This window comes from Hippocampus guttulatus, chromosome 5 (assembly GCF_054856545.1).
Source record: "Hippocampus guttulatus isolate MCC_2025c chromosome 5, RoL_Hgut_1.0, whole genome shotgun sequence".
NCBI lineage: Eukaryota > Metazoa > Chordata > Actinopteri > Syngnathiformes > Syngnathidae > Hippocampus > Hippocampus guttulatus.
This window is the reverse complement of record NC_141265.1, coordinates 16,556,795-16,579,213: the sequence shown is the minus strand read 5'-3', so window position 1 is coordinate 16,579,213 and position 22,419 is coordinate 16,556,795. Positions and strand designations below refer to the sequence as shown.

At 41.7% G+C, this 22,419-nt stretch overlaps 1 protein-coding gene across 1 annotated transcript in view; it reads left to right on the top strand.

The window, feature by feature from the left end:
* The window catches only part of LOC147205274 (netrin receptor UNC5C-like), a 157,360-nt gene that overhangs the window by 87,724 nt on the left and 47,217 nt on the right, over positions 1-22,419 (top strand). Inside the window, exons 3-4 of the mRNA XM_086111773.1 lie at positions 1,340-1,483; positions 10,883-10,986. Coding sequence (XP_085967899.1) covers positions 1,340-1,483; positions 10,883-10,986 — 248 coding nt within the window. The remainder of the gene's footprint in view (positions 1-1,339; positions 1,484-10,882; positions 10,987-22,419) is intronic.

Here is a 22,419-nt window from a genome sequence, read left to right as displayed (position 1 = left end):
CGGCTGTATTTATCCAGGTTGTTCGTAATCCACTTGAGTCCGTTTATGCTCTTGAAGCTTGCTTTAATCGCTAACAAACAAACACACGTTAAACATAGTATAAGCCACGGGAAGACAACCATGTGTCTCCGCAGCTCAAGATGAAAGCCCCTTGCTGGACACTATAGGCAATTATATAAAGAAAGTACAACAAAGACGTAACTGACATAAACAGTGACAGTTCGTAGCGCTTGCCCCATGCAATCAACAGTCCAAGCAGTATACATGTATACCACAACGCACTGCCATAGGTTTTCACATTGCTGTCTCGCTTTGAACTTAGTTGTTTTGTTGAGCAACTTTTGTTAGTACAATTGCAATATGCAGCATCAACAATTGTAAGAACTCCGGTGGTGGGACACTTTGTGGTACCGTATTTTCCACACTGTAAGGTGCTTCTGAGTATAAGGCGCACCTCCAATGAATGGTCTATTTTAAAGCTGTTTTCATATACTGGGCGCACCGCATTAGAAGGTGCATAGAATAGAAGCCACAATAGTGGCTATGGTTACGTTATGCATCCACTAGATGGAACTATGCTAAAAGAAATACAATACAATCTAATACAGCTTTATTTATATAGAGCGTTCACAACCACTGCAGCTGTAACAAAGCACCATACAGAACATTGAAAATACCTCTAAGAAATCAGAATATTGATCCATATGTGTGTGTGTCTTTATATATGTATGTACAGTATATGTATATATACGGTATATATATACAGAAAAAAAAATTCCTCGTCTCACCCCCCCTCGGGTGGTGTCCGTCCCTCATTCAGCTCGGGTCCTCTACCAGAGGCCAGGAAGCTTGAGGGTTCTGCGCAGTATCCTTGCTGTTCCCAGCACTGCACATTTCTGGACTGAGATGTCCGATGTTGTTCCCGGGATCTGTTGCAACCATTCATCTAGTTTGGGGGTCACTGCCCAGAGTGCTCCGACCACCACAGGCACGACTGTCACCTTTACCTTCCAGGCTCTCTCCAGCTCCTCTCTGAGCCCTTGGTATTTCTCGAGTTTCTCGTGTTCCTTCTTTCTGATGTTTCCATCACTTGGGACCGCTACATCCACTACAACGGCTTTCCTCTGCCCTTTATCTATGATCACGATCATAGATAAAGGGATCATATACAGTATATATATAAGGCACGTCGGATTATAAGGCACACTGTCAGCTTTTGAAAAAATTAAATGCTTTTAGGTGCGCCTTATAGCACGGAAAATACGGTTAAATTTGTTTTTTTGTGGTGTGGGGGAGGGGTGTTGCAAATATAATGGTGCTGATTGCTATTTTTTTGCAGGTCTGGTTGTGAGAGAAGCCAGCATAGAAATAACCCGGCAGCAGGTGGAGGAACTATTTGGCCCGGAAGATTACTGGTGTCAGTGCGTGGCATGGAGCTCCGCCGGAACCACCAAAAGTCGCAAGGCGTACGTTCGCATCGCATGTGAGTCCAGCATTCATTTATTCTGAAAACCATAAAATCATAACTTTGCAATCGGAATGGCACATTCTCCATTCACATATTTGAAATATGGTCATCACTGTTATTAGAAACAAAAAGTGGCTTGTTCTAGCAGGATCAGTCTCGAGGGCAAATCAGTTGGGGGCCGGGGGGGGTTGTCTTCAATCCTTTCTTGATGCATGCTCTCTTTGTATGTGTTACTGCTCCATGCGTGCTAAAGTCAAAGTTATTTGAAACTTTAATAACTACCGTACTACATCATTTTTGTTCAACTCTGAAAGCTTAGTACAGTAATCCCACACAACTTTGCGATTCACATTTCCAGTTTCAGGGATTTGTGGGGTTTTCCAAAATACTGTATCCATTAAAAAAATAATAATAATAGTCATTTTTAGATTTTTTATTTTATTTAAATAAAATAAAAAAAATCTAAAAATGAAAAAATACAGCCATATCTGCAGCCATGAAAACCGAGGGATTAGTGTAATGGCATTTTACTGTTTGCAATTGTCTATTGTTGAGTGTGTTAGTTTAAAACTTCAACTGGGAGTAACATATAGCCTGAGGCCAGCATGCTTTGCCTCTGATTTAGGGAACTCTGCTGGCAAGTCTTCTTCCTTTTGTTTCCTCAAAGTGATACTATTCGGCACTCTCCCATTTTCTCGACTGTGAAAGGGTGAGAACAGACACAAGGAAATACTTTTAAAAGTGGGTTTTGAAGTTTTTGCATGTGTGTAAAGCATGTGGGAGAGGTAAAACTAGTTTTTAAAAATCGTATGCTCACTATTCTACATCCAAGATTGTCACTCAAGATGAGTTGGTCTGGAACGTACACCGCTGCGATGAACTGGGGTTGACTGTACTGCTAAATACATGACCACGCGGGGGAAATCATTTTAACTCTCCCAACGGAGGACACGGAGATGCTTTACGGCGGCCTCATATAACCGGGCCGATGGCTTCTCGGCAAGCCGGACCCACGACGGTCGTCTTGCGGGCATCGTTGCCTCTGCGCCAGTCATCCATGTAAGACGAGCGGGGACTTGTCAGGCGGTCAGGGAGAGGTGAATCCGTGAAGAAATAACCAATAACCTTTGCGCCGCCTCTTGCGTTTTTGTTTTATTAGTCGTGCTTCACTGATGGACTCGAACATCCTCTGCCATAGACGCTATCGCCAGACCAGACGGCATTCCCGGGTGGGCTCGACAGGAGGAAATCCATCACGCTCAGCCCTTCTTTTTAAATATTAACCAGGAAGCTGCTCTTGTAAAGGCTTTATTTATGCACTTACTTACATGCTTTTATTACCTCCTCCCCAAGCTCCTGTGTTTGGTTTTCCGTTTATATTAGCGACAAAATCTACTTAACTCATTTTCACTAAAATTAGTTTATGAGACATACCAGTAATTGAATAATCAATGAATCGGTTGTTATGAATTGGGGATTTTTGTGTTCAGTTAATCGTGGCTTGGAGCAAATGAGGACTTGGCGGCAACCAGCGGAGGCGCTCTTGATTTACTCGGTGTTTTGCTGACTAAAGAAGTACGGATACAGTGGTCGCAGTCTAATTAAACGATTCAATTAAAGGAACTTAGTTGTGTGAATTTGGTTGAGGGTTAGTCACATCTTGAAGCAATGGACACAAAAACTTTCCATTCAACTCTTGTGTAAAGAATTTGGGATGGCACAACAATGTAATAGTTTGTCAAGTGATTGAGTTTGAGGAAGTTGGTAAGTTGTGGACTTTAGCCAGATCTGATCGGCAGATGTTTTGCTTTTTTGCAAAATCAATGATTGTCATTGGTGGTTGTAATGTCATAACTTGTTGAGCGATCAATAACGTCATCGATCACAGCCACAAATAAGACATTACAGCAAACACGCTTCCTCTCCATCACCTTCACTCCGGGGACATTCTGTGCTGTCATCGTAAGTAATCCAAGGTTTCTTAGCATATATGGTCAGATTTGTTTTTCTTTTTTTCCTCGTTTTTAAATCATTTGGTAAGGGGATGTCGAGTTTTGGGTTTTTCTGTTGGGGTTTTTTTTGCCCCCCATTTTCTGTCTCTTGAATGTTTCTCAGCATTTTTGCAAGAATCTTTAGTATTTCATTGGTTATTTTTTTCACATTTCAATGCGCACCAATTAAATGCAAATTTGGGCTATTCATAGGCAGGGCCAGTTCCAAAGTCCTGCAAATAGCGGGTTTCAACTCCATAGAAAATAATAAATGAGATGGATGCCATGTTGTCAAACATTGACTTTTCCTCATATCGTGGTTGAAAAATTAGTCCAAACTGTAATAAGGGAGGTCCAAAAGATCTGATGTTGATTGACATATCCTCTGTTGCATGTCCCTATTGTGATTACCTTTTATCTTATCTGAACTTGGCATTCCGCTCCAATTTCGATTGGCTGGCGTGTGATTAAAATGCTAGGTGGCAGCTCAGGCTTGCATATTTTTTCTCCAGCACCTTTCTAGCGAGTCAGCATTCGATTTCTGCATGCGTTTTACTTTTTTCCACTGTCGCGTCTCGCTTTGGCCATCTTGCTCCTCTGCATATTTAAATTGGGTTTAATCTATTCATTGAATGGATAATAGCGATCATTGTGGCATTATATTTAAAATGTAAGCGTTTCGAGAGTGCTTTTGAAAGTAGTGTAGGCGACACAAATACATACATTTACTCAATTAAACAATGAAGTGAAATGCAGCCTTGTCTGTGCCCACAAATGGGCATGTGCTGTGTCAGCCTTGCTCTTTGGCCCTGCAGCCATCAGGTCAAGTGTTTCTCCTTCGATGGATTAGCGCCGTGTCAAGGTTGCGCGCGGGCACGCACAAACACACACACACACACACACACACACACACACACACACACGGACGCACAGTCCAGATGACTGCAATTTGTTCTGCCACTTTCCTCTGAGACACGCGTGTGAATAGTAATCAGCAGTCCAGACACTCGTAATGTCTGTCAGTGCCAAATGTCTCTCAATGTGCCACTTTCAGGACTGTGAATAAGTCCAAACACTAGCTTTGTTGACTCAATGTCTGGTCAGCAAAGACTAAAACTTTCTTGGATGAACTTTTAATTGTGTTCATATATAGGAGGGCCCTTTTTTTTTTCTTTTTTTTTTTTTAAATCACGGTGACGGACAACACACACATAAGTCTAACAAAAAGTGGAGCCCAGTCTCCAACCTGCTGTTTTACAACCACAAAGAGACTACCGGATGTTTGTGTCTGGAACGCTTCAAAATAAAGTCAAACACAACAAATCGACACCAAGTTAAAGTAATCATGGAAAACCTACCAGACATTGCAAGCTAGCTCCTCCCCGCGGTAAATTGTATTCGTCCGTCAGTAAAATGGGTCTTTGTGAAAATAGAGGTTATTTAGGTGGAGCAAATTTTCTGCAACACCTCAATGCGTTTGTCAATCATGTCCCCCTCGCGGGGTGGCGGTGGCCATAGGTAGCCGTGCCACCATTGACCACCACGTAGCTCCGCCCATGGTCTTTTTTTTTTTTTCACAGACCCACTAGCTGATGAACCTAAAGAATTAGGGCATAATTTGGGAAACCATTATTGTATTTTAATGTAACAGATTTTTTTTTTCGGCCACCGTCGATGTAGCTTTCAACTCGTAGCTAGCCTAGTCAAGCTAGCCGCCGCGATGGTTGTTCATATGTCGCTATGCCGTGAGCTTCAACTTCAAGATACTGTAAAAGCGAAACAAGTTATACTGTACATGTCTAGGCGGTGACGCAACTTCGAATTGAGGCTAACTTGACCTATTAGTGCCTCAAAGTGCAGAGACAGACTTGAACTGGAGTGCAATATTCCACTTGTCATGCGCACCACTTATCTGCACGCCGACAGTATATACAAACATACACAGACCCTATCTTAGTAGCTCAGACGCCAAACAAAAACACTCACAGACTGTTTGTTCTAGGAAGTTATTTTGGCTTTTATGGATGCGAACAGCAACTAATTCACTCTTGATAGCCTGCCAGCTGCCTCAACTGCGCCATTTTCTGGATGGCTTCATCCAGACAGGCTTTGCTTTATGCCTGCATAAGCAGAGAGATGCTACCAAACACTGCGAATATATACATTATTTTTATAGAGCGACAGCCCGAGTTGATATGTGGTTGCGGAGGCGACGCACCACACCGCTCTTCCATCAAGCTACTGAGCGTTTTCCCAGATGTGCCGAGTTGCTTCGGTGCGCTCGCTAAATCTTACAGCGCTGATAAAATAGAGGCCATGTGTGTGAATGCTTTATGAAAAGTAAGTCTGTAAATCAGTTGAAAGAAACTTAAAGGTCTTAACCGCGTCTCACTTTTCAAAATCAAAAAAATGCGCTCGTACGCTTATGAATTTACTCTTACGCTAGACAATGGACTAGTTTGAAAGAAATTGGAGCTGAGCCATTACCGTAAATTGGCGTCTTCAAACCAAAATAAAAGAGTTTTGTCTTTTCAAGCATGGAATTTTGAAACGTTTGTGTGCTTACCAACTCTGTCGTAAATTGAAACTGGTGACAGGGGGCTGAATTTTCTGAGGTAACTCCTGAGCACATTTTTGGAAGCAACTTAATTCCAACATGGCCAGCTCACAAAAGATGTTGGGGGCTGTAAAAATCTTTTTTTGAGGGGGCACTTGTTTTAAAAAGTTTGACAACCACTGTTGTAGAGCTTCGCTGAACGCTATTCCCGCGATGCATCCAAGAGTTTTCATCGCTGACAAGCTCTTACTTTGCACTTGATTCCCTGAGCGGCAAGTGGGGAAAGACTGCCTGTGATTTGGCAATGGGAAGCATGCATTCCGGCTCCTTTTTTTGCATAATTGCTCTGAAATGTGCTTATGCGGAGGATGCCTGCAGGCCGCCAGCCCACCGGAACGCATAATAACAGTCTCAGTTGAAGCCTGCGGAAGAAGAAAGGGAAGACGTTTAGGACGGAGAGGGAGATATTTCGGGGGCGGGGTCATTTGATGTTTATACGAGTCTGCTCTTTGCGCTTGTCAAGCCTTTTTTTGCCTTCTCACAGTTGTTTTGGGGGGGGGGGGGTTCACTTAAATTTATGGAGCTGGATGATGTTATCTGTGTGTGGGAGTGAAGTGGGGTCAGTGGATTGATGTGACACAGCTGTCCCCCATCGAATTGCGCATTCCCCTTGGGTGAAATATTTGGTTGAAGGAGACATTATCCCATTTTTACACAATTTTAAGCAGTCCCCAGGTGTTTGAAAAAAAAAAAAAAGTCTGGCTTCGTCAAAACCCAGAGGATCAGGAATGATAGCACACTTGTCATCCTCTCTAAACGCTGACTGTCTTGTCATGTGCAACATTTTTTTTGTGTGTGTACTCGGGACAAAAAAAAAGCGGCTTCCAAAGTGAGCGAAACATGTCTGTGATGTGGCACGCATGCACACAGAGCATGACGTCTAGTGTTTATGGAAGTAAATACAGTATCGTCCTGCGTTTAGGTGCTCACCTTATCTTGTATCGACAGAGGGTCGAGGTGTGAAGAGGTAGAAATATTTTGGCGACATGAGGTGAAGTGAGATTCAACAAAATATAAATATAAAAGTAATACTATTACAACAACTTTGGAGTTTCACGGACGATTGTCACCCCACGTAGCACATTTTTGGCTTCTGATGAATTGGAATTGAACTGCATTGTGAATAGAACATACTGTAATGTAAGCAGAGGTTATAGGCCGCCACAGAAACTTTTTACATTTCTTTTAATTAAATTAATCTCTCAAGTTAGTCCTTTAATTTTGATAGCCCTAGTTGTGATATAGGTCAAATCTGAATGCCTTGTTTTATCCAATGTGTTTTCCAACATGGCCAGCTAACAAAAGATTTACTTGGTTGTCTAATTTCACACACCACAACGGGTGGGGCAGGCACTCCACAGAGCCAAGTATTTGTATGCATGCATTTACAAGTCACTTTTCCATAATGTGTTCCCCTTCAAAGTATTCTTTCCCGCTGACGTGAACCCACGCTTGATCCTGCAGCTTAGCTTCGGCGATTTTAGCGCTAACATGCCGGTGTGCATTCATCATCCTCTGAGCTTGTCGGTGCTAATCTCCTTTAATTTCATCTTCAAGGAAATTGACTCTGACTAATTAAAACCAGGAAATTGGTCACAGATTTTGGCTGGAACCCCCCCACCCCCCTTATTATTTCTTTTGTTTTATTGTTTTTGTGGTTCCATTGATGTGTCTCATTGAGGCTATGATTTCCGTTTGTCTCGATTGCCTCAATTGTTGGCACGTTTTATGTGTCTCTTTCACTTCCTCTGGTTATGTCCCACGTGTGTTGCGTGGGGAGACGCATGTGCTCGAATTTGGGAAAGGGGATAACACTCCGGGTGATTACCTCCTTGTCATCATGCTCCGTTTGGGTCGTCACCTCCTCGGGGATTGATTGTATTGTAAAGGCAGCGATGCTTGTTGTCCCCATGTGACTCCTTTTAAACACGACGCCTTTCCACCAGGAAAAAGGCAAAACAAATTTGATGTCTTTTAATTAGTGAATTATACTGGGTATTTATATACAACCTCGAAGTAAAGGGTGCGTATTATGGAAAATTGTCTATTTAATGTTTTGTATAAAAATACTTCTCTGGTCTCTGGAATCCCTGCCCACCAATCACGTGTGAAATTACAAAAACAAGTGACACTTTTGTGAGTTGCCTATTGCATGTGAGCTGTTCTGAATGTTTATAGATTGTCTCATAACAATGGGGCTTTATTTACAATCTTTAGCGCTAGGCTTTGCCACACAAAAGCACTATCAGTTCAAAGTTGCAAGATAAGCACTAATTAGCTTTAGCGTCTGCTGAATGGGGCGTACTCGAATGTTCGGCAAAGATTTCAATGTATGATTGACATAAGTGATGAGTGATACCTTGAGTCTTTCGAGATATGAATTAAAAATGGCTCAATTATTATGAGGATTGTTTATTTCTTTATTTTTTGTCATTTTGACTTGAGAGCAAAAATTTCACAAGGGTTAACTTAACTCACTTCCGAACAAGAGTGAACAATAGTTCAAAAAAGAGGTTTTAACGGCTTATTGCCACTCTCGGGTGAATTTTACCATCAAACTGAACATAAAAACAACAACAATTACATCTTATGTCATTAAAACAAACACATACCTTTGCCTTACGACAGCCAGCGTAGCCTCATGCTAACAAACAATGCAAAATGGCATAGACAGCTTCTCAAAAAGCAATGGTATTGCAGTTTTATAACCCCTTAGCCAACTGATACTATAACACATCCACAGACGTACAGTATATACAATGGAGACCCGCTTTTCGCAGGGCAATAGGAACCAGGCCGGCCTGTGAATAACGAAATTCGGGTATAATAGACAGCCATTGAAATGTATTTTCAAAAAAAAAAAAAAAGTGTAAACCAAAGGACCGCTTTACTGACTTGCTGCTGGAAAAAGAGCCTTTAGTGTTTTATAGAACAGTCAAACAGTAAAAAAAAGTGATGCGGTAATAAGCACCACTTTTCACAATATGAATAACCCGGACGACTTGAAATAATCCACACAGTAACCCCCACCCCCCACCAAAAAAAAAAAAAAAAAAAAAAACATCCAGTGGTATATTGGCATTTTTAAAATATATATTTTTTTTAATCGAAAAAATATTCAAAATCGTTGATAAACCTATAATCTATTAAAATATTGAATGAAATATTGAAAACAATTTGTATGTGTCTCTATATCTGTATTAAAGTGCCCCCCCTACAATGGACAAGATACACCAGGAGTAGTGCAATGTCCATTGAATTGCAACAGAAAATGAGGCAAAACATGTTTGTCTTTAAATGTATATAAAATAATTGTCATTAATGTATGCTCTTATAACGTCCAGTATTATAGAGTGCTAACAAAAAAAACTCTTTACAAACATGTTTTTGAGGAGGAGGTTGAAATGGATGAATTGAGTTTTTCTTCATTTTTATTGATGATTGATGAAAATAGGATTTGATTGAGTGTTTGAAAAGATGATTTGAGATATCTGTGTTTTAAGCCATGGAACAAATTAATCTGTGTTTAAAGGTACTCCTGTATTACAGAATGGAACACCGTTATGTGAAGTATGATGTAATGGTTGAGCCTGGGGTATTTTGACAAAAGCCTGTCACAAACATCACACCTGGGAACTGTTTCACATATTGTCTGCTGCTGCGGATCTACGCAATGTGTGTGCCGTGTTTGTCAGTATCGTGTTTTAGAAATACTCTATCCATTATTTGGTAGGTGAGGCATGCGCAGATGTTGCAGCTCTTCTCACCCAAGCGCTCCCTGCTCATCATTCAATCCCTACTGTGCACCTGTTCCCTTGACTTTTACCATCCTCCCTCTGAAAATTCAACACTACCTCCTCTTCCTCACGGCGGCAACCTTCGACAACTCTGTGTATGCGTGTGCGCGTGTGCGTGCGTCGCAGCAGATAGACAAGGCGAGAGTGTGCCTGGCAACCACGGAGAACGAAAGGACTCAAGGATGACACACACACACACACACACACACACACACACACACACACACACTAACAAGCCGACCGGCGAACCGTCTGAACCATTTAGTTAAAGAAATGTGGTGGAATATTTGAAAAGTAAAATTCCACACATGCTGGGTTATACAGTGGTAGAGATACAGGAGAAAAAAAAAACGTTTTGATTCATAAGCAGGGATGGGGAATATTTTTTTATACTTTTATACTTCACAGATATTGCATTTGCACTTTTGTTCAAAATTTACAGTACATGACTTAGTTGCGTGTAGGGTCAAGAGAAGCAAGGTACTCCTGGATCCACTCAGACAAGGTTGAAAAATCGCTTTCTGAATCAATTTCTGAGTGGCTTTGTACACTTTCCATATAGAGCTGTACCATTTTCTTGAATTGACGTAACACTCCATTACAAAATTACGAAATAGAAATGATTTCTTTCACATTTTATTAAATGCATTTTGTTTAATTACTTGACTCCATCCATGCCGCCATTGTCCGATTCGCTTATCAGGATATATATATACAGGATATTAAGCATTTAGCATTTCAAAATACATAGTGGTCAATTTAAAGTGTACATAAGCAACTGGAAGAGCAATTCAGTCCCTTAATGGCTGCCACGTTATGGCTGTGGAAACGATGCTATGGGGCATATTTACAATTAAATACTCTTAAATAGTCGTCGCAAACGACACCCATATGACCATGCTAGGCTATGTTTATATGAATATTTACGACTTTGGCTTTACAATGGACATCAGTGATGGAAAAAAAAAATCCACACATATTTGCATAGCTGTATTGTTTCTCTCCACAGACCTGAAGAAGTCATTTGAGCAGGAGCCCCTCGGCAAGGAGGTGTCCCTGGAACAGGAAGTGCTGTTGCAGTGTCGCCCACCGGAGGGCATACCGGCAGCAGAGGTACATGCTATTTTGTATGCTTGTGACTAATCAATACAAAATACCGGAACAAATTTTACCAAAAAAAAAATATAATTTTATTGAACCCCCATAAAATTAGGTGAAGTTAGTTAGCATGTTGTTTACTATTGCAGTCATTCAGAAGCAACTGATCTTGTATCGCCTACAGATTGTAATTAGGCCTCATGTGGGCTGTGGAGCATTAACATTTCAGCTAACATGCTAGCAACAGCATGGTATTGTTTGATGGCTAATACAAGTAAAGTACAATGCTTACCTTGTCGCAGACCTCAATTTTTCATGCGTTTTAAAGGCTATGCAAACAGTCGCAGAGCCAGAGCACTCTGGAAGTTTTTTTATTTGGTTTTGGGACCAACCTAGCTAACAATAGCACAGCCTCATTTTACAGCTAAAACAAGTGCATTGCTAACTTTGAAGAAGACTCAAAGGGATGCCTGTTGATTTTGAGGGGGATTCAAATAGCAGTGCTGAAGGCTTTATCCAGAGCACCCTGCATTTATGTGGCTCAGCTTTCGATCCAACCGAAATCAAACAAAAGCAGAGCTTTATTTCCTGGTTTACTTCAGCACATTGCTTACCTTGGAATCAACATCACTGGTGATTTCTGAGGAATTGAAGTGACAATGCAGATGGCCCAATGGCTTTACAGTCTGCAGAATCTGGGTGAGTTTTGGCAACAACTTGGCCAGCGGTGGAACAGCATTATTTTACATCTAAAAGTGTTTTTCGAGGGATTCAAATGACTGTGCAGATCGAGTGTAACTTTAATCTAAACCTCCTGCCTGTTTCTGGGTTAGTTTTAAAAATCACCCTAGCTGACATTGTGTTCGTGGTACACACTTTAGAGCAGACAAACGTAGGCATTTTTTATTTGATTTATTATTATTAATGGATTCAAATGACCACGGGGATGGCCTTATAGCTTTATCCAGAGCATCTAGCTTTTAACTGGGTTGGTTTTGCAAACAACCTAGCTAACTACTGCAGAGCGTTATTTTATAGCTAACAGTGATTGATTTTATGTCAGGGCAACTTTATTCCTAACTTCCATCATTTTGTCACGTATTGTTAACGTTCTAAAATGCATCCAAATGTTTTCAAATGAATGCATGAAGTCCATGAAGCAGCACCGTAATCTATTCTGTGCTGTGTTTTGATTGGCTTGTCTCTGCTTCAGGGCTGTGGCTTCGCGAATCACACAACGTAATGCAATCATGGTAAATAAACCCATTGAAGTGAAAGGTTTTAAAATCCACCACCAGTGATGAGCATCACTGTAAAAGTCAGAATTTGTTCCCAGAGTGACTTTGGCTTGAAACTGTGTTGTGACAATGCGTCAGTAATGCAAAGATGAGAAGACTAAAGTTAGATTTAAATGTCCCCTGAGAGCCAATTTAAGTTAATGGCAAAAGTTTCTCTCCGACTCCAGACCTGGAATGTGTGTGTGTTATTTGACTTTAGGTGAAACATAGCGACATGTTTCTTTTAAACTGTAGAGACAAACTCGGTGCCTAATCAAACTAAATTCAAGTTTTTAGTTTGTTTTTAAAGAAATAGCGACTTCCCTATAAACAGCATGGAATCAAGTCAAAGCTATGATGTCATGCTCTAGCGACTAATTCTCGCATAGTACACAGACTACAGTCAGGCAGCCGAAGTTACAAACTTATTCACTCTCTGGTTTCCTTTCACAATCCAAACATGTTAGATTCATTGAAGGCTCTCAATTGTTGCATGGATGTGAGTGTGAGTGTGCTTGTCTTTGTGTTCCCTGCACTTGGCCGGCAGTCAGTCCAGCGTGTACCCTGCTTCTCGCCTTACCCTAACACACTCTAATAAGGCCTGTCTTCCTCTTCCAACACACTTGATTGAAATGATCAGCTCATCAGCAAGCTCGGAGAAGCCCGATAACGATCCCAATCATTTGAGTCAGCTGGCTTGGAGGAGGCATACATGCTGGATAGGAACCCTCGAGGACAGTTTGGACACCTGTGCTCTACACTGAAAAAAAATGATTTGCAGAATGTGTGTGTGCAACCACTTGACAAAATGCAATTGAGTAAACTCAACATCGCATATTTGTTTTAGTGTAGAATAGGGATGGATAGATAAAAATCCATCAACTGTAACATCAATGATTGATGTAGAATTTTTTAAAATTAATGTATTTGTTGCTGTCACGCTCGTTTAAAATGATCATTTTAACCCACCGTGAAACACTGTGGAAAAAAAATATGCAGTGAAGCCCCAACATATTTGCAGTTTGGCTTTCACAAATTCTGCTATCTTCAGCGTTGTATCCCGTTTTATGGCATCTTGGTGCCAAGAAACTATGTTGATGTAAGTTGAAGAGCTTCATTTTAACCAAAGTATTGATTTGCCACCATTTTGTGGCATCAGTAGGAAGTTATTTTTAGGGTGGTATCAATTACACGCAAATTGGGCCTTACCCCTCGCCTTTCACAAATAGGGAGCACGATAAAGTGTGTGTGCGTGTGTGTGTGTGCGCGTGTGTCAGTGTGTGAGTGACTGGGCCAGCTGCAGGGAAATAAGCACATCAGTGCGCGCACACTCACACACACACACACTACAAAGACTATTGGTTGACATGCTTGCATTACCTTGTGTACTGAATGGTGTGGCAGGCTACTGTATTCCCCAGACACACGCATACACACACACACACACACACCCATACATAGAGATCCAAAGCTGTTCTGTGATTGTGTTCAATTTGCTCCCTTTCTGCTGTCATAATGGGATCTTGGAGCAAATGGATTGCTCTGTCTGGCGTCCACTGAAGCTGATGAGATGGATACGAGTCTCAAACCCGCCCATGACCTCTGCTTCAATCCACTATCTCTCCTCACTTTTTTTATTTTTAGGGCCCAAGCACAAGGCGGTGAAAAGGCCCTCTGGAAATTGCTGCGTTTACAAGTGAAGGGGGGCGGGGGGAGGAACAATGCTCGAGAAGTCTCAAAATTTGGCAAGCATTTCAGCCTTGGTGAGAATGTGTGTAGTTTAGGGGTCCTGAACACAAAACCTAAAAGTCTCACAATAGTGTCACTTCCGCACCAGTTCCACCAATCCACATGAAATTGGGAGGCTTGCTCTATCATAAAAGTGCTCTCAAAAAAGTCTCAAGAAGCCATATCCAAAATTTTAACAGGCTATTTTGGTAAAACGTTTGCAAGTAAGTGAAAGTGTGACTTAAAGCTTTTTGAGCACCCACCGTATGTATGTATGTATGTTTTTCCCCTCTCCCCACAGAAGCACAAAGTGTGAATCCATTGAAGATTAGGAAAGTCGACAATAGTCCCACAATACCAGTTTCATCGATTATTATGAAATTGTTGTGAACAGGACTCTCGTAACAGTGTGCGCGTCAAAGGAGACAAACCTGAAATTGTACAGTCAGTTGCCATTTTAGTCAAATTTCCGGACATGACAGACTCTTATTCTCTATATCACCCAAATGAGCACCAATTGGAAGCAGATGCTTTAGACATCAGGGCAATGAGACATCCTCAAGATGTATTTATTTCTTGACATTACCATTTAATGTGGGCGGAGTTTAGCATCAACACTTGTTGATCATGTCAAGGATTCACCATGAAAAAGGAACGTTTGAAAATGACAGCTCTTGTGCAGCACTTCTTAAAAAAACCAAAACAAAAAAGAAAAAGATATTCTAAAAATAGCGGCAGAGCTGCTCAGCCCCACTTGATGGGCTGCTGTAAAACTGTCAATGTGATGGGGTCGGCGCCCTGATATGCGATACCCGTGTCGAAATGTGGCCAGCTGGCACCATCATCAAAGCCCCCGCTTCTTCCACGCGCACATATGTTTACCTTCAATTTTACACATTACCTCCACATGTGTGAGGACGTCCCCCCGCACATTTAGAAGGTTTTATGTTAGCATAACAATTGGTCCACTCAGAGACGGGATTAGCTCCTGGTAACTGTAACCGCAAGACAAGTGGCCACATTGCAGCCTAGGGTTAGGCTCAAGACGGTCTGAAGAAAAAGAAAAAAAAGGTTTCCCATCAGTAGGGAGTCTTTGGCAAGTTCTTTTATTTATTTATTTATTTATTTTTAAGTATCTTTAAAATAAATAAATCAATAAAAAATAGCCCCAAAGATGTCTTATTGAGACTTTTTGTGGGTCTATTTATGATGAACATGTCTACCAAATTTCATGGCGCTAAGTGATTCTCTTTTGGGGTTTTTTTTCTTTTTCTTAGCCAATTGCATCATAGCAGTGCTGATCGATGCTCTGACAGCTTTATCGCTCGGCATCCGAAGCTCCCGGGAGACGGCACACGTTCAAGCGTGGGGGTTGAGATCCTTCAGAAACAAAAGTAAATCTCTTTAGGCCGCGCGCAGAAATCCGTTTTAAAGCTGATGGTTAAAAAGCTCCCAGAATCAGCCAGGGAGGGTTCAGGAGTTCAACGGGAATGACTTTATGGAGGATTGGCAACAAGTGCCAAGCGGTCTCTCCTCTGTTGTTTTGTTTGATCTGACTTTTTATTTATTTATGAGGCACTTTTTTTCACACTGCGGGTACTCAAAAGCAAGACGATGCTTTCAGATGAAGGACAGATCACAGAAATGTTTTTGAGACACATTTAAGCAGCGGTGGCAAAAGTGCTATGCTTCAGTCGAAGTACAGCTTCTTGGTACAGAAAAGTCCATTTCACCTCCTTAAGTAAAATGTTTTAAAAAAGTGCAGACTGTAAAATGTATTTACAGGGATTTTAAATTTTAATTTTACTGGCCAACCTGAAAAATCTACTTAAGTATGGCAATGTATTCTGACTTTACTTCTTGCCACCTCATTTAACTTTGTTGAAGTCCCAATAGTTTATCATTCTGTGATGAGGTAAGAGGGTATTTCAGGCATTGTGAATAATATTTGCAAGTCTAGACATCAGCAAAATTACACACGTCAGCTTCCTCTGTCGCTGAACCTGTGCTGCCGTATTTATAGTCCATAGTCTCCACTTAGCTGCTGTGGCTCTTAGTCTGCTCTCGGTTCAACTCCATAGTTTTACACACAAACACACACACGTCCAAATATTTTTGTCTTGGCTTTGCTGCAACTGCAGCAGGAGACTCTCCTTCTCCGCCATTGTTGTTGCTTTTGAGCAGTAGCATCTTGTTCTTCCTGATGTATTCCAAGCGTGTTTTTAACCATTTTCGGTGGTGCCAAAATGTTACGTAGAAAACTGCATGCCACAGTCTGAACGGTGAAAAACTCCAAATTTTAAAACACATGCTAATGTTAGCATACCCTGTTTTGCTCAAGTGAACTAAAATAAAGTCGATAAATACCCCCTCACTCCCCTACACGAATGTTAATTGGCATGCCGCTCTCAAACCGATTCATATAATGGTGCTTTTTCTTTTTGGAACCCTTTTAAAGAGAACAACTCAATTTGATTGTTGTTCTATTTTCACTTCCTGTAATGGACTAGCCGGTCCCAATACTTTTGTCCTGCTTGCCTTCAAGCGACATTGATTAGAAGGCTGCAGAGGGTTGTCCCAGTGTGACACATTTTAACTCGCAACTCAAAGGGCAACAGTGCCCCCATAGGTCTTGCTGCGAGCCCAGTGGACTGCACATAGCAAGTGTCTGCGTGTGTGTGTGTGTGTGTGTGTGTGTGTGTGTGTGTGTGTGTGTGTGTGTGTGTGTGTGTGTGTGTGTGTGTGTGTGTGTGTGTGTGAGTGACTGGCCCAGCTGCAGGGAAATAAACACATCAGTGTGTGGTGACAGGCCTTTCCATGTGTCTAACCTTCACACACACACACACACACACACACAGTGTCAGTAACTGGATAGGCATCTGGAGCCGGGTCAAGTTACTGTCACATTCTTACCCACTCCATCCTCACCCGAAATTAGCTCCCTTGAATAATGGCTTTTGATCAACCTCCCCTCGACCTTATCTGTTGCACTCTAATCCCTCACTTGATAATTATGGACTCCACATCAGTTGAACGCACAACACCGAGCAGGTTGACGCAGATCGAGACGATCGTCACCTGTGGCAACCCGAAGTCTATCACGGGGAAAAACCTGTCTGTTATTCGGCGGGATTTGTCGGGGTTTTAAGTGTCCTTGAGCAACACACAACAAGTGCGGTGCAGTTCATCCAGCTGCAGCTCTCAAGGCCGATTTGCTGTAGCTGAGGCAGTGTGGGAGTTAGAAGGAAAAAAGAAAAAAAAAAGCAATCAACACGAAGAAAGTGCAATGACCATAACATTAGGTACCACCAAATAATTGGATTAGAAAAATACTGTAACAAGAACAATATTGATTGGACGCTGAAAACCAACCAGTGAGTAATAACGTCATACAGTTCCAACTCCCTAAGATGCTTCCCTTTTCCCCTATGATGAAAAAAAAAATCACACACACAAATAAATCATCATCTTGTTTCTTGTAGTCTATTTCTCACTAAGCAAGCGTCAGTTCACTATTCAGCAAGTTTATGCCGTCATCAATTTATTCTGTTGGAGTTTGGCTCACTATTTGCCAAATACAAGATGCAACTCAAGCATTTCATCCGTTGTGTTCAGCATTTGGCTCACTGTTTAGCAAATTTAAGCCACTGCTGAAGTAGTATATACTGTATGTGTGAAGTTCTGGCTCATAGTGCAGAGGTGACGGGTTCAATTCCAGCTCCGGCATGTTTTTGGAATGTGGGAGGAAACCTGAGTACCCGGAGAAATCCCACGCAAGCACAGCGAGAACATGCAAACTCCACACAGGAAAGCCGGAGCTGGAATCGAACCCGGTACCTCAGCACTGTGAGGTTGACGCGCTAACCAGTCGACCACCGAGCTGCCCCCATCACTCATTCATATTTATTTTGGCAATTTCAACCTAGAACTAAATTTCTAAATCTGATGTGGTGATCATGTGGCTCATTATTTGGCAAGTTTGTGCCACTACTACACTAGCCATTGTCTTCCGCTAAGCGTTGATATCATTATTTGTCAAGTACAAGCCACCGCATTAATACCAGTCAGTCCTTTCTGTCAATTAACTCACTATTTGGCAAGTTCCTGCCACCGCAGCAACACTCAACATCAACCGATGCCTCATTATTTAGCAGGTGCAGCACACAGTACTACTAGTCACTCCATTCTGTCACATATTGGCTCACTATATGGCAAGTTCTAGCCACAACTACATCAGTATAAGAGTGTCCTGGTGCACCTGAGTGTTGGTGTGAAGGATTTCCTGGAAATAAAACAATTTATGTGAGACCCCAACCCCCCCCCCCCCCACCCCCCAATAGATCCTTACCTTAATCCTCTTTTAGGGAGCGTAGTAAGCCCTCCACACTCGGATTCTACCTCCAGCCCCCCTACAACCTCTGTCAGAAATCATCACCGTAATCCGCAGATTAGTCTGCAATCTCTTATTCATTCCCCACGCTGCCTGCTTGATTTACAGATACAGTGTTAGGATTATTAAAAAAAAGAGAGGAAAAAAAACAATGTATCGATGCAGCAGAGTAATTTACAAATGGGAGGAAGCGCGGCTTTTTCGGGGGTTATTGTTTGCGAGGGAATGTACTGTCGTCTGGACTCAGGCCATGTTGGAGACGGATTAGGATCATTATCTAATGGTGTGTGTGCACATAAGTGGACAAGCACATGCACACACACGTTCCCACTCACTGGGTATCTCATCATTTGGCAAGTCTAAGCTTCTGCAACACAAATTTATTCTGGTTAGTGTTGGCTTGCTTCTATTCAGTATATATGGCGACCCACTAACATACCGGTACAGTGAACACCCGTTATTCATTGTCTCACTATTTGGCAAGTTTGTGCCACTTGCAACGCGAGTAAATCCGTTTCTTTAACCACTACCTGACTATTTGGCAATCTTAAACTGCAACACTAATTTTCATTGATGTTTCACTATTTGCCGAGTTCAACCAATTCATTCTGTTAAGTGTTGGCTCAGTATTTGGCAAGTTCAACCCACTGTAACACCAGTTAATCTATTCGGTTCTGCTTTTGCTCACCATTTGGCAAGTCTGACACATTTTATACTGATCACTCTATTCAATCAACTGTTGGCTCACTATTTGGTAAGTTACAGATAATGAGGCAGAAGTCGATTTATTCTGTCAAATGCAAGTTCACGCTACCACTGTAACAGTTGTCAATTTATTTTAAGTGCTACACTGCTCACACAACTTCCCCCCTCACTTGACACTTAATTAAGTACATCTGCATGTACAGTGCTGCAGAATGATATCCAATGTTTTTTTGTTTTTTTCCCCCCCTAGGCTCCTAAAAGCACCACAGAAGCCACACGTTTATTTTAGCCTTTTTTGACTATTTTAATCGGTCACTAACTGGAAATGTGCACTTGAACTAGCAATTAAGATGTCAAAAGACAGAAGCATCTCATTGCGCATTGTTTTTGTTTTGTGATTGGTGACCTATTATTTTCTCTGCTGAGAAAGAAACACGATTACAAGCCACTGATCACTTAATTGTACTTCTCTTTTTTTAGGTTTGGCCAAAAATGAAAATATATTTTGTGGTCTGTGTTTGTCTCATTATTTGGCAAGTCAAAGCTACTATGTCATGCTTGTCAATGTACTGTTGGTTGTGAACCAGTGATTCATTGTTTACAACTCAGTCTAGTCCCTGGATCTGGTTGGTTAATTATTTGACAAGATCAAACCAATTCAATACCAGAAAATTTATGTTACACGTAAGATCACATTTTGGCAAGTATAAGCCACCGCTGCTACACTTTTCAGTGTATGTTGTTAATTTAGCGCTTCACTATTTGTGAAGTTCGGCCCATTGTTTCACTTGTCACTCTTCTCTTAAACATTGGCCCACTATGTTGAAGTTATTCTATTACACATTAACTCACCATTTGGCAAGGTCATTGCATACAACCTCAGTAATTCCTGAATGGTTAAAGTCAACTCAAAGTCATGCAAAGGACAACAGGGGGGAAAAAAACTGTGTATCTTTTCATTCCTCTTTTGCGCACCTCCAATGCCCCTGACCCGGTATTGCTTGCACCTCTGCGCTTTTATTTTGTCTTTGTCACTTTCCATATCTGTCTTCCCACGGCCTCCTCGCCGCCCCATTTGACACCTTTCTGTCACAAGACAAATGTGGGGATTGACGAGCGACATGACAGTGTCGGCGGCGCGGCATCGTCAAAGCGGCTGTACCCGCGCTGCCCTCGGCGGTCCTGACAGCATTGTCACGGATGAATGAACAGTGTGTTGTGACACATGCTGCGACGGTGTCACACACAAGACTTCCTCGTCCACTTCTAAAGTTGTTGCTGTGGTTATGTTGAAGAAGTTGAGTGCGTCAATGGAGGGTGGACAACTTATTTGACCTAATCCATGGTAATACTGTATATCTCTGTGTCTAAACCGGTCCATCTATCTTATTATCTTCTGCCACTGCAGTCAAACTAGAATTTTTATCAATGTCTCACTGTTTGGCAAGTTCAAGTCATCACCGCAACACTAGATTAATTAGTGTCGCAGAGGCCTAATCTTGTCAAAAAGTAAAACGATCAATGACTAGCACGCGTCGACGCGACACGAATTAATCTAGTTTACTGTCTTAGTCATTGGCTCACTATTTGGCGACTTCATGCCACTGCAACAAGAGTCAGTCGATGCGTTTAATAGTGAGGCAGCCATGCAGATGACAGTAAGTCTGTAACATGTCGATGCATGCTTTGCATGGGCGAAAAATGAACACCACGCCGTGGAGCAGTCAGCATCTTTTCCGGAGGAGCAATTGAACCCGTAGCCATTTAGTGACAGACTGATTAAATTTATATTAATTAAAGTTAGGACTTGATAAGCAAGCGGTATTATCAGTACACTCTGCATATTTTTTAAATGCGATCAGATGAACTGAATATTATCAAATGATGCTTGTTCTGAGAAGCTATGCTAATGATATGAGCCACTATTGCTGTGACACAATCCAAATCCGTTTAAGACTACCTGTTTGCGACCCTGAAAAATCCCATATGCTGACTTATTTTTGCTGAGCTATGTTAACTACAATAGCACTGCTTACAGCCGCCGATGATTGTAGTGAAACATTAGCTGATCAAACACTGCCAAGAAGTCGCCCCCGGCATTCTGGATGTGTTGATGCTTTCAAAAACCCGCATCGTCTTTTAAAGGTAGAAAGAAGGCTGCGGGCCAAGCCGGTGTGACCTCGCAGAGACTGATGTACAGCATTTTGTGATAAATTTTCCTTTTATACTAAAAAGGAAACATGGAGAAAAGGAAACATGGAGAAAATGAAACATGTGCCTCAGGGTGTCTTATTCAGCATTAAAAACCTGGGATTTAAAGCGGCGCAAAGGAATATTTGTTTTGGTTCCCCATCGTTGTGATCTTTACAAAGTTTATACAACCTCTGCACCCAGCTCTTGACAAACACGTTAGAACTGGCTCGAATACACCTTGAATCCTGGTTGGTCTACCGATATTGTACAGTGAGTAGTAGCTTGGCTTAAGGTGCTGTAATGTCCTTGCACGTGGGCAAGGAGAGCCACTGTCCTCTATGCATTTTCGGACGTTTATTGAACGGGACAAGCAATCAAATATGCAATAAAAACACTTGCGAGGAGCTGGCCAACACGAGCAGAGGTGTCCTCGCTGGTCCAATGATGTTTTAATGTGCTAAAAAGACGAATATGCGTGTCCATGACAACAAATACATTTCCCCTTTGGTAGTCATCCCCATGACTTTGAAGCTTTTAAAATTCATTCCATATCAATGTTTAACGTAAAGTCCTTGAATTTAAACAGAGCAGGTCCTTACTTGTTAGCGGATCATAGATGTATTGGTCTTTGCTGAGGCAGCATGTGGCTCACTTTCCATGGTTGCTCTTGAACATTGTCTTTTAAGTCCCTGGAAACACTCGTATGTTTGCCATCACTTACGTCGACGAGAAGTGGGACAACAAGGTGTACACTAGAAAGAGAACCATCCAACCCAGTTAATATAGTCAGGAATAATGATATGATTATTAATTAGGGGAGGGGGTGGGGTTGTGGTTAATAACACATATTTAGACCTGGGAAGTCAATTAAAAAGGATTATAGCAGTGGCCCCCAACCGACGCTGAGCCTCCTCATGCTTAATGATTATGGAGTGTCATCAGCACTCCTACGCTCCTGCACACTTGAATTACACACACACACACCACACACAAGGTTGCCTTCTCATTCATAACGTAAGGAGTGTTGAAATAGTGTCATGTTTATCAAGTAACTCTTCAATCGTTGATGCGATCATTAACATATCGACATTCATTAGTCAGTGGTAAAAGATTTAGCCACGTCATGCCAGTTAATTTGGTTCTCTATTTTGCATG